This window comes from Xyrauchen texanus, chromosome 30 (assembly GCF_025860055.1).
Source record: "Xyrauchen texanus isolate HMW12.3.18 chromosome 30, RBS_HiC_50CHRs, whole genome shotgun sequence".
Taxonomy (NCBI): Eukaryota; Metazoa; Chordata; class Actinopteri; order Cypriniformes; family Catostomidae; genus Xyrauchen; species Xyrauchen texanus.
Genome location: NC_068305.1, coordinates 5,083,537 through 5,097,562, shown reverse-complemented (window position 1 = coordinate 5,097,562; position 14,026 = coordinate 5,083,537). Strand labels below are relative to the sequence as shown.

At 35.0% G+C, this 14,026-nt stretch overlaps 1 protein-coding gene across 7 annotated transcripts in view; it reads right to left on the bottom strand.

Annotated features, from left to right (window-relative positions):
• The window catches only part of rps6kc1 (ribosomal protein S6 kinase polypeptide 1), a 167,785-nt gene that overhangs the window by 76,830 nt on the left and 76,929 nt on the right, over positions 1-14,026 (bottom strand). For all 7 annotated transcript variants that reach the window (XM_052098579.1, XM_052098583.1, XM_052098581.1 and 4 more), the window contains 2 exons: positions 6,545-6,592; positions 5,976-6,108 (listed from right to left, as the gene is read on the bottom strand). In XM_052098579.1, coding sequence (XP_051954539.1) covers positions 5,976-6,108; positions 6,545-6,592 — 181 coding nt within the window. The remainder of the gene's footprint in view (positions 1-5,975; positions 6,109-6,544; positions 6,593-14,026) is intronic.

Sequence of the window (14,026 nt, the reverse complement as noted above, 5' to 3'; positions counted from 1 at the left end):
GCACATCACAATGCATCTTGTCCTCTTCAAATAAATTTCTTCAAAATGTAGTTGTTTTCAAAAATCAGAATGAGTCACATTACATAAACTGGGCTTTTACATTCAGTATGAGCCATGAACAAAACATGGAATATCCAATAAACATTTCCAAAGTTTAGTAGAGTATCACAATTTTTCAGTTTCTTTCTTTAGAACCTTATGAAAAATATCTTAAAAGCACAAGAAAAAAAATAGTTTTCTATCAAAACACTGAATATTATAAAATACTTAAACTGATTATATTAAAATATTTTTGTTGTTGTTTAAAGTATTGTTAATATAATAGTATTTAATAGAATTTACATATTTAAAATGAATCTATGCAGCTGTCAGCTTCTCCTCACTTGCACAGGGTTAAATAGCGTGGTTGCTTCAGAAATGTATCAAGCATCTCGTATGAACTGTTCCATCTGTTTGCTCTGTGAGTAGAAGATTGCACGACCCACGCTATGATGGATTTCAGGTGTGTGCACTGTCCTGACAAGCGAGCGACTGGCAATAAGCAAAAAACTATTAAATGGAGAGCGCACAAGAGGAGAAAAAGCATCAGGAAATAGAAAAAAAGCAGAAATGAAAGCATTACCCACGTCTCGCAAACCACTGTCTCATAATGTTTTTGTGCTTTTTCTATATTTCTATATGTGTCTCTGTTGCGTGCCACAGCGCTGCTGCGGTTTAAACTGAACACGGAATATATTGTTTTTTTTGTTTCGTTTTTTTCTTAGAATCGATTTCTCCACCCCTTTGGACTACATGGAGTATCCTTACAGCCTCACACCCAAACTAAGGAAAACTATCCTTATTGACTGCAAAATAAGGACTTTAAGACATCAAAGCTTAATTTTCTGTTACAACAGAAGTTTCTGTAAAGCTGCTTTGAGAAGTATTTGTGTTGTGAAAAGCACTATACAAATAAAAATAATGATTTAATACACTACTAACCAAGGCGATCACTTCTGGACATGGGGATTTTAATGCACAACTGGGTCTTCACAAATATCTTCCTTCAATCTAAATAAAGGCTTGTAGGTTTAATCAGACAGGCTTAAAATAATGTCTAAAAGTGAAGTGACACAATGACAGCTGGACATAGCACAACAGAATGAAGAAATCTCGAGACGGGTATTAACTTGACAGTGTCCAAAGAACACAGCGATTATGACCAGAGGTGCAGAAAACTAGTGGGAGGCAACACAACCAAAGTGAGATGCTCCAAAAGCACTCATCTGATGCACGAGGACATGTCCGTCATGTGTGTTTGTGTCTTTTAAGTTATTCATTAAAATATTATTTATATTATCAAGCCGGTTCTCACCTCCTCCTTTCCATTGAATCCCTTTACAATGTCTTACCCTGTGAATTTACTAATTATTATTATTTTTAATATACACTGATGATTGCAACACACTCTAAAAAAGTTGGGACAGTTGAGTGTTTACAACTGTGCAACAACATAATTTCTTCTAATAACACTTATTAAGCATTTGGGCACTGAAGACACAAGTTTGTAAAGTTTAGCCCAAATTTTCCCCCATTCATCCATTATGCAGGTCTTCAGCTGCACAGCATTGTACAGGGTTTTGTTGCCACATTTTGCGGATCTTGCACATAACGCGCCACACATTCTCAATTGGAGACAGCTCAGGACTGAGGGCAGGCCAATCTAGCACCTGCACTCTCTGCTTACACAGACATGAATTTGTAATCCGGGCAGGATTTGGAGTTGTCCTGCTGGAAAATGCAGGGACATCCCTGGAAATGTCAGCGTCTGGATGGCAGTATATTTTGCTCCAAAATTTGTAAATTAATTATACCCTCTCAGATATGCAAATGACCCATGCCATGGTCATTGACACTGGCTTTTGGACCTGACGCTGATAACAGCTTGGATGGTCCTTTTCCTCTTTGGCCCGGAGGACACAACGGTTGTTTTTTAAAAAAAACGTTTTTAAATATGGACACATCGGACCACAAAGCACAATTCCACTATTCTACTTTCCATCTCAGATGAGACAGAGCCCAGAGAAGCTTCTGGACACTGTTGATGAATGGCTTCCGCTTTACATAGAAAAGACTTAACATGCATATGTGGATGCAGCTGCGAATAGTGTTGACTGACAAAGGTTTACCGAAATATTGTGAATATTAGATGTGATCTGAGTAGGGTTGCAACGGTATAAGATTTTAATGTTACGATCATAGACTCAGAAAATATCACGGTATCACGATATACGGTATTACACAATTATTATTATCAGTTACAATGACCCTTAAAGTTGGTTGAACAAACAATTTGAAACCATTTTATGTGTAAGTATGTGTAAAAGAAAAAGTCAAAAAAGCTAAAACAAATAAAAAAGCTAACAGAATTATTATAATAAACCGAAATAAAAACATGATTTTTTTTTAACTACAACATAATATAACTAAAGCATGTTAGTTTACATGTTAGCATAGCATGTTAAATTAACTACTAAATGAAAAATAATATCAGCTGTGTGAGCTTTTAAAGTAATGTCCTATGATTTTTAATAATTAACATATACTGTAGGTGTGTGACAGCTCAGGTAGACTGCTCCTGTCTGTACCTTTAACTCAATGGTTCTCAACTAGTTTTGCTTCAGGACCCAGATTTTACATTGGAAATCAAGTGGCAACCCACCATAGTAAAAATGCAACCTGTATTTAATGTATCCTGGGTCGCATTTCCTTTTATGTTGCATAGATTTGTTCATGGTTTTCAAGTACAAGGGCATGCATCGTGACATTACTTTTGTTGTTGACGTCAAAAACAAAAGTGACAGGAAGTTTTCACTCCCCCTTTTTAAAAATTGAAGAGCATATTTACTTGTATGAGCCCATTCTTATCCTGTTTGTTTCCTAATTTCAAACATAATTCAAACAGAACATACATATTACACAGGAGGAAAGGCTCCTCATTACCATGGTTAGGTCAGTGTAGCTAGTCTTAAATAATAGTAATAATAATAACAAATTATAATTTTATGAAAAAACAAATACTAGCTGAAACAAATCTTGAAACTTTAACTACAACTTCCACTGTTGATATAAAATGAGGTCTAATAGATTCTACAACAACTCAAGGTGTATATCCAGTACTGTGGCTAAATTGGTTAGGATTAAGCCTCAACTGAACCAGATATTCCGTTGCAGCACAATAGTAATAACTTCAAAAATTTCTTTACTGATAAAATTTAAATAATCATAAATAAAATTGGAATTATGCAATCATATGTCACAATACCTCAGAAAACAGTCTCTCATAATTTTCCTTGCGTGCGACTTAAATCCTTTGCTGTCAAAGGTCCTGAAGAGCTTACATAAATCACATCAAAAGCCACAACATATATGTTAGATCCAATACCAACTAAGCTCTTAAAAGAAGTATTCCCTGTAATCTCAGAACCTCTTCTTAATATGATTAACTCCTCACTATCCTTAGAACATGTCCCAAGAAACTTTAAAATGGCAGTTATCTAACCGCTTGTTAAGAAGCCACAACTTGATCCCAGAGAACTGGCTAATTATAGACCGATTTCAAATCTCTGTAAAATTCTGTTAACTACTTACAAAGCTTTGAATAGTCTAGCTCCGCAATACTTAGGTGACATTCTACCATGCTATATTCCGTCACGTTCATAACAATCACAAAATTCTGGCCTGTTAATATTTCCTAGAATATCAAAATCCACAAAAGGAGGTAGATCCTTTTCATATTTGGCTCCTAAACTAGGAGAACAAAGACTCTATTTAGCCAGGCATACACCTAATTTATCCTTCAACTCACAATTAGGCTGCTTTAATTAGGTCTGCCAGAACCAGCAACAAGTAAACAAATAATAAACAAACTAAATAAAATTGCTGCAGTGATGCCACTCTTCTGTATGTTACATGTGTGTAACCGTATCTATAAATATTTGCCCTTAGTTCTTTTTGTTGCTTTTACACTTAGTGAAAATAGCATCTGTCGCTAACAGCCTCTGCCTTTTTTCGCACCTGCATTCCAATATACATATTGATGTAATCCTTCCTCATGATCACGCAGCGTGTTTTCATCAGCAGAATAGGAGACTAAACACAATTAAAGTGAGACGAGACTCGTGGTGAATTGCACCTGCAAAATCCACTGTCCAGGTTTAATTTAGAATCTGAATAGATTTTGAACCGCACAATGTGTGTTTATGTTTTCTCTATTAATCTTTTAATGTAATTTTGAGATTGACTATGGTTAAAAGATGGTGCACCGGTATGCTGGGTTGGAAATATCAGGGATTTACAGTGGTGTTTTCCTTATTACATCACATGTTGTTCTGAAAGCAAAAAGAAACTAATGCAACATGGAATTTAGGCTTTACTCACGCGATTAACCATTAGTGACGCACTGCCGTCTCGTGATGTGCGAATGGCTTGCACGCGCAGCATGAGTCTCATCACAATTTAATAGTGTTATGTCTCCATTCTGCTGATGAAAACATGCTGCATGATTATACGGAAGGATTACATCAATATGTAGATTGGAATGCAGATGTGGAATTTATATAAATAATCTTGTCTACTCCGTTGCTGCTATGCCAGTGATTACCCCTCCACGTGCCAATGCTGGCACGTGTACCATAAATTGCCAACACCTGGATTATACTCTTATAATGGAATACATAGACTATCAATTAATTGCCAACAAAACCCTTCATCAGCCAACTAACAAAGGACAATGTATCTATGTAACTTCTGCAGTTAATCCAGGATGAACTTCAAAGAAATTTTTCATTAATCTTACAGTTCTTACAATATCTTTATTTAAACACTGACCCTTAACTCTTTCCCCGCCAGCGTTTTTAAAAAAAGTTGCCAGCCACCGCCAGGGTTTTTGACGATTTTCGCTAAACTTTAATGGCCCGCAGAATATTTTCTTCCATGAATATATGAAGATGCTATATATCACAATAAAGAGCTGAGCCTCTGCTTTTAGGCAAAAATTTTTATTTTATTTAATAAAGAAAAATTTTATTTTATCTTCATTTGTTCTTTTTTTATTGCCACTTGAACAGAGGTAGGTTTTGTCAAAAACAACATTTCGGACAAAAAGCTGAGAAAAAGGCATTTTTATCAAAGAAGTGCTTTAGTATTAGTATGGTGTTCCACTTCACGTTTGAGATGATCGCAGTCTGTTTCTTTGATCAAAGAGTTGCGTACTCTTTCAAAACATGCGTGCGGGTCTTCCTTACCGTATACCACCTAAAACACGGATACCCGGAAAATTCCGTGTTTGGCGGGGAAGCGTTTTTTCATAAAACCCGGAAAATTCTGTGTTTGGCGGGGAAAGAGTTAACACTTAATAGTTTAGTTTAATAATTTTATACCATGACTTATAATATACACAAGTAATATTGGCATCATATTCATGTTGTTTAGCCAGAGGGGAACTGGCACCCACAGTGAGCCTGGTTTCTCCCAATATTATTTTCCTCCATTAACCAACATCTTATGGAGTTTTGTGTTCCTTGCCACAGTCACCTTTGGCTTGCTCACTGGGTTTCTAAATACAATTATTGTTTATTACTTATTTTTAAACACAATTCACAATCGTATTTTATCAAACTACATACTCTAAGACATTATAGATATTACAGTTTAATTTTCTTTTAATGCATAATTGTCTGTAAAGCTACTTTGAATCTATATGTGTTGTGAAAGGCGCTATACAAATAAAAATGACCTGACTAAACACACTCAGTGATTGAGCTTGTGCTGCTGTAGTCAGGCTGACGTTTACATGGATTTATTAAAAATATTTTACAAAATAAAAAATTTATTTTAAATTGTGTTGACAATTTAATTGTCAATATAAGTTTTTCTGTGTCAAACTGGTTAAAACTGTGCATTCAGCTTAAAATACACAAAAAAAGACCACTCACCTTCAGCATAATGAAGTAAGAGAAAAATTGAGTCCTCTGACACAATTAATTTCTCCAGTCGCACCATGTTTGGCACACAGCGAGGCATGACAGTCTTCTTAACACGATCACACTCACTGCTCTTCCTCAAACCCTTAATACACACAGACAGAAAAAACTAATTAGGGGTAGTTCACATGAAATACAGGGAAGTATTTAAAAAATAATTGTACTTTTCTTTATAATTATTATGCATGCAGTTTTTAAAAGAACATTTTAATAGAGATTACATTGAATATATATAATTTTAGAATATTTATTTTACAAACCAATTCAAACATTTTAATTTAATGAAGACAAAAATGATTAAAAATGGTAAACATTTACAGCATCTAAAATATACACTTTCACTTATGCACCCCAAGTCATAATGTTCAAAAAACAAGTCTATGAACACATTACGAGTCAACTACACATGCATTTTTCTACAAACAAGTATTTACTTATATAATATAATGTTTAAGTGTCACATGTGGTAAGTGAGTATTGTCAGTGACTGAGTGGTGTGTTGCCATGTGTAAAGCACTCACTTTCAAAATAAAAGTCTTATGTGTTCTCTTATCCATCACTAACAGCACCTGTTCGTAAAGCACACATACTGTATAAACAAAGACATCAGAAAATAACAACAAATAAAAAACACATTTTACGGTATATGTGTATAGACATTCACATTAGCAGCATCTTTAATTTTTCATGAGAATGAAAACAAGGATATGAGGAATAGACTTACAGACTCTTCAATGGTATCAGCAGTACAACGCTGTAAAAAAGCTCCTTGATCACATCTAATTTTCCACAACATGTTTTCTGGAGATTTTTGTCAATTTAAATTTTTTTTGGAAATATGTTTTTTCAAAGTTTTATCAGTGGAATGATCCAAAACACTTTAAATAAAAAATAATAATAAAAAAAAAAAAAACAGTACAGCCCATTGAAGAGACTGTAGGTCTATCCCTCACAGCCTTGTTGTCATTCCTGTAAATAAAAATTGAAGATGGTGCTACTGTGAAAGTCTATTTTTGCTCACTGGTCCATAACAACTGAAGAACAACTCAGGATTGGGGGATGGGGTTTATATGCCTTTTATTAACACTAAAAAGCATACTAGATAGGTAAAGTTTGTCAAGAAGACTCCTTGCTTGGCAAAGCCTTGTTTGAAAGTTTAAAATCGGTTTCACCTTGTAGTGATGTCAGAAGTACCATTCTTCGAAATGAAGTTGATAAAAAAACTTATTTTAATATTAGGTAATATTTCATGCAAGAAAAGCCCTCAAAACAAGCCATTGTGTCTGTGTCTGGTTAACATTCCTGTCTAGGTGAGATATTGGAAAATGTATTGAGTTGGTTCATCCAGATGCAAAAAGTTCCAAACAATTATATAGCCAACATAACCTTGAAAAGGAGTGTTCAAGGAACTTGCAAACTTTAAGTTACGAACTAGGACATTCACATTATTTTTTGTAAACTATTGAATTAAGACAAGATGCAATATGCCTCGCAAGCTTTGGCAAATCTAGCAACCATTTTTCACACAAGTAACTTTTTAATCTATTTAAAGCCTACAATCTTCTAAACTAACCTGACAAATCAATTACATAAAACTATCAATTGAACACAATGTGCGTGAAACTGTGGAAAGCTGAAAGGGACAATATAGAGTATTCTAAAATCATGTTTTAAATAGCATAGTGTTAAAAGCACACAATTTCTTATCTGTAATATTTTAAAATTCACTATATAAATTACATATCTCAGATATAACATTTAAACTTTTATTATAAAGTATATTATATTCCGATATTTCATCAAAGTATAGCCACATATGTATCAGCAGAGGTCTGGAATATCAACTGACCCTAGAACCGACCCTGAACAGTGCCAATTATTGGCCAAAATTTATATGCATTTATATCATGTTGCATCTGAAACATCCTGTTATATGATACCTCTAAATAATCATCTTAATTAATCCTGATCCTCCTAAGCATTCAGTTATTCTAAATATTTGATCATCTTGAATTACATAATCAGAACTTTGAACAAATTAAGGAAAAAGACTGGTCCCGGTTGCAAGAAACCCTTTAAAGCAATATTACAGGCTCAATAAAAGTTAAGCTCAATCAACAGCATTTGTGGGATAATACTGATTACCAAAAACATAAATTTTTACTTGCCCCAACTTTTCTTTAAAAAAAAGCAAAAATCTGTGTTCTAGTGAGGCCAATCAGTAAACGTTAAAATACACACTATTTCAAAAGTATAGCCACAAGACAAACAATAGGCATGTTAACATGATTTTAGTGTGATAAAATCGCTACCTAACTTTTTCTGTGTAAAGTTATATCCAATTTTACAACTTTGTAGCCATTATAATGTAATGTCAACAAACTCTAAAATGACTGTAAAAATTATTCAATTCAATTTGATTTATAAAGCACTTTAAAAACTACAGCATAGACCAAAATGCTGTACATTAAAAACTAGCTTGCAAGACAAAGCTAATTTGCATAAGACAATGCAAATAAAATAAAATACAAATAAAATAAAAACATAAAAATACGCAAGTGGAAAATACACAAGCAAAGGCTACAGAGAACAAGTGCATCTTAAGATGAGTTTTAAACATATTTATAGAGGTAGAGGACCTGATGGAGAGTGGTAAATCATTACACAACCTTAGGGCAGTGACAGAGAAAGCACGATCCCATTTGCTCTTTAATAGTGAATGCGGAACATGAAGAAGCAGTTGATTGGAAGAACTTAGAGACCTCTGAGTACAGTGGAAGATAATAAGTTCAGAAATTTACTCTGGTGTCATACCATGTTAAGATAAAAACTAGGGCTGTCGAGTTAATGCGTTAATAACGCGCAATTAATTATACAAAAAAATAACGTGTTAAAATTATTAACGCATTTAATCGCATTCTTGCAGTACCACCTGTATACTCCAGAGGGGAGTAAGTGAAATTTCAGCTGTGTGAGCAACACACAGTTTATACAGTGAAGAAAACAACACAGATATGCGTTAGTAAGGGTTCAAATGCGAACTAAGGTATCTCAATAAAGATTGAGTATTAAACTATATTTAACTTGACACAGTGACCTAAACATTTTATTTTTATGACGCAACACGACACAAGCATGTCTGACGCAGGTCGTATGGTAGGGTGACCCAGTCCCGAAATTGGGAGCTTTGTTCCGCGTCCCGCAAGTCATAAGCAGTGTCCCGCATTTCAATTTTGTCTGTATAATTTTTTATCTTTATTATTATTATTATTTCGGCATCATTTTATTTCATCGTCCTTTAATTACAAAATCACTATAAAAAATAGTTAATAAGAATACACCGAACATGCGCAGCACAGCCTTTTTTTCTTGCCAGAGCGGGAAAACACTGAGGAAAAAAAACTGCAACAGAAAAATGTGTCTATCCGGAGCTCCCGAGAAGAAAGTGTCTTTGTTTGTATAATAAAGAATTGGAGAAAATATATACATGGTTAAAACCAGTTACAGGTGACCCTAAAAAAGGAGAGTGCAGGGTATGCCACCGAAGTTTCACGGACAGCTCTGCTGAAGCATTTCAGTGCCCCAAACATGACAGCTCTGATATCTTTGGCTTTGAGCATTCCTGTCACCAACGCGTTCGTGGAGAGGGTGTTTTCACTGATGACCGAGACAAGGAACTGAGCATCTGTGGACCTCATCAAAAGTGAACTCCTGGTGAAAGTGAACACCTACACCTGCCAGGAGTTCTACAGTCATAATGAATGAGAAGGCCCAACTCGAAGCAGCCAGATCAGACAAAAAAATGTAAATCAAGACGCACTAAATCTGGCAAGAACGCTTTTAATCTTTCTAGTCTTTAATAATGGAATTGATGTGCTTGTTTGGAAATGTGGTTTTTAACGATTAGATTATTATTTTCACCTCATTATATTTACATTGAGTAGGACTGTGCTGTGCTGTCATTAACATTTAACATCACTGCAAAAATACATTAATATAAAATCAATATTCATTCACCTAGTACAAAAATAGTAAGTTATCTCTCCCTCGTGTCCCACATTGTCCCGCAAAATCAGGTCTGCTGACCTGCAACAGAGCAATAGCCAGGTGGTCACCCTATCGTATGGTCTTTACCTCACAAATATTTAATTACCAACAAGGTTAAGGAGGTGTGCTTTAAACTGTTACACTGTTTTTACCCAGTCAATCTTTATTTAAGAAACATGCTCCCTGAAATAGATCTACTTTGCTCCTTCTGTAAAGCTGTAGATGAATCTGCCCCTCACCTTTTTTGGGAATGTGCCCACGCAGTAGTATTTTGGAGAACTTGTTTTTAATATATTATTCTTAAATACTCTTTGTACCTCCAACAACTCCAAAGCATTTAAACCCATTGCACTATGAAATGAATATAATGTCTTGGCATTATTGTAAAATATATCTGTAATATTGTGTACTATGTATACCCCTGGCTTGTTTCTAAAAAAATAAAAAATAAATCTGACGCAGGTGTTCATTGACGGGTCCTTAAACAAGCCCTCATAATAAATCTCCAACTGATTGACAAATTCACTTGTGAAATGGATTGCTGTGAACTGTATGCCAATGATTGACTTATGTTCAATAATATGGTAGTAAACAATACATTGTATTCTAAAGCCACTTTTATATTGTTTTATCAATGATTAACTCTTCTGCTACAAGAATGTAATGCATTTTAATTATCTGAATATTTTTTTATTATATATATATATATATATATATATATATATATAATTTTTTATATTTAAAGATAACTATGTATAATTATTTCATCATTATGTATTGAATTATTGTTACATGAGGGGCTTTCTCAGCAAATATATGTAAATGCGATTAATTGCGATTAATTAATCTTGACACCATGTAATTCATTTGATAACAAAATTTATTCGATTGACAGCCCAAATAAAAACACTTTACATTGTACTCTGAACTGAACCAGTAACCAGTGAAGGGAGGCCAGGATTGGTGATATATTTTCCCTCTTCCTGCAATTAGTCAAGAGCATTGCTGCAGCGTTCTGAACCATCTGCAAGACAACGAAGACTGACTTACACCCAGATTCAAGGCATTGCAATAGTCAAGGCGTGATGACACAAAAGCATGAATTACATTCTTCCAAATCATTAAATGAGATGACAGATTTAAGTTAACAATAGATTTCAACTGAAAGAAACTATTCTTTACAACAGCATTAATCTGCCTGTCAAATGTAAGTTCTGAGACAAAGATGACACAGATTTTTGACGTGGGTATGTGTATTAGACGAGACTAGACTGTCTGAAATATCCTTTACATAGCCACTAGGGCCAAAAATTATAACATCTCTCTTGTTTAACTGGAAAAGCTTTTATCCATCCAGCATTTAACATCAACCAAACACTCAAAGAGAGATTTTACAGATACATCTGATAACATTTGTGTATCATCAGCATAAAAATTATATGAAATGCCATGTTTTATTTTTTTTTTAAATGGGCCAAGTGGAAGCATATATAAGGAAAATAAAACTGGTTCTAAAATAGATCCTTGAGGGACTCCACAGGTGATAGAAGCAGAGGATGATGAGAAATTTCCAATTTTAACTGAAAATGTTCTACCATGCAGGTAGGAGGAAAACTACCTAAGGGCCATGTCCTGAATGCCAACATGTTGCTGGAGATGGTCAACGAGGATAGCATGATCAGTCATATCAAATGCTGCACTAAGATCCAATAAAATGAAAGTAAAACAACTACCATTCTTAGCAATAGATCATTTGCTACCCTAAAAAGAGCAGATTCTGTGCTATGGCCAGCTCTAAAACCGGACTGAAAACAATCAAAGATATTATTCTTTGTTAAAAATGAGGTAAAACACCTTTTCCAAGATCTTTGACATAAATGGTAATTTAGAAATTGGATGAAAAATGTTCAGGATCAGAGGGTCTAAGAGGCATTTTAAGAAGGGGCTGGACAACCGCATGCTTGAAACAAGATGGAACACAACCATTAATCAAACTGCTATTTCTAATGGACATAATACTTGGACCAATCGTGTCAACCAACTCATCAATAGGAGTAGTAGTCTTAAGATGTGCAACAACATCCCTGATATGTGAAAGTGACACTGGCTCAAACTGAATGAAATGATCAGAGACAGCAGTCAGAACAGATGGGTCAGACACTAGAGGTGTAATGGAAGAACTTATGCTATCAATCTTATCAGTAAAAACTTAAATAGTACTTGATGGCCATGGGAATTTTGTGAAATAATATCAGAAAAATAATTTTAACTTTAATAGTTTTAACTGCTTTTTGATACTCAGACAAACATTCTCTCAGGATCTCATAACACACCTGCCATTTTAGTTCTGCTCTCCTACACTGCTGTCTGAGAGACAGAGCATCATCATTTAACCATGGTTTTAAAAGAAGAATTAATGTAAGTGCTTTTTAAGTGCTTTTATAAAATTAGAAGAAAATTAGAAAATCACATGACTTCCATTGTAAGTGCCTCACTGTAACCTCACTGTAGCCTCAATTTTTTTCTCAAAGAAAAGGAGAAACAATTTGAAAAAATATTTTGCTAATCAATATCATGCCAAAAATGCTGTTGATTGACCTTAACTTGTATTGAACCCGGAATATTCCTTTAACAATATGTCCCAACAGGAATGCCTCAATAAAAGAAGTGCAAAATCACAAGATATTAGGGTCAGCTGTTATATACAGTACTCACACTAAGGAAACATTGGCATCTCATCAATAGTGATCCCACCCTAAAAGTATTTAGTCCCCCTCATGTATAAAAGACTCCCAAATCATATGTTGTCATATGTTGGTTAGGGCTGATCTGCCACCACCTCAATCTGCTACCATTTTTTCAGTGAAGTGCCTCCTGGCAACTATCATTTTTGTAGTTGCCACCAGTGCAACTTCATGTACAAAACCCTTTTTTAACCATCCTCATATGGGGAGGTCTTTTACTATTAAGGGTGTTATCTCATGTAAGACATCCAATTTTATATACAGGCGTATGCAAAAGTTTAGGCACCCCTGACAATTTCCATGATTTTCATTTATAAATAATTGGGTGTTTGGATCAGCAATTTCATTTTGATCTATCAAATAACTGAATGACACAGTAATATTTCAGTAGTGAAATGAGGTTTATTGGATGAACAGAAAATGTGTAATATGCATCAAAATGAAATTAGACAGGTGCATAAATTTGGGCACCCCAACAGAAATATCACATCAATATTTAATTGAGCCTCCTTTAGCAGAAAAAAACAGCCTCTAGACGTTTCCTATAGCCTGTAATGAGTGTCTGGGTATTTTGGACCATTCCTCCTTGCAAAACATCTCCAGTTCAGTTAGGTTTGATGGTTGCCGAGCATGGACAGCATGCTTCAAATCACCCCACAGATTTTCAATGATATTCAGGTCTGGGGAATGGGATGGCCATTCCAGAACATTGTACTTGTTCCTCTGCATAAATGCCAGAGTAGATTTTGAGCAGTGTTTTGGGTCATTGTCTTGTTGAAATATCTAGCCACGGCATAACTTCAACTTTGTGACTGACTGAAGACAACTTTGTGACTACATTATTCTCAAGTATCTGCTGATATTGAGTGGAATCCATGCAACCCTCAACTTTAACAAGATTCCCAGCACTGGCCACACAGCCCCACAGCATGATGGAACCTCCACCAAATTTTACTGTGGTTAGCAAGTGTTTGTCTTGGAACGCTGTGTTCTTTTGCCGCCATGCATAACGCCCCTTGTTATGACCAAATAACTCCATCTTTGTTTCATCAGTCCACAGCACCTTCTTCCAAAATGAAGCTGGCTTGTCCAAATGTGCGTTTGCATACCTCAAGCGACTCTGTTTGTGACGTGTGTGCAGAAAAGGCTTCTTCAGTATCACTCTCCCGTACAGCTTCTCCTTGTGCAAAGTGCGCTGAATTGTTGAACGAT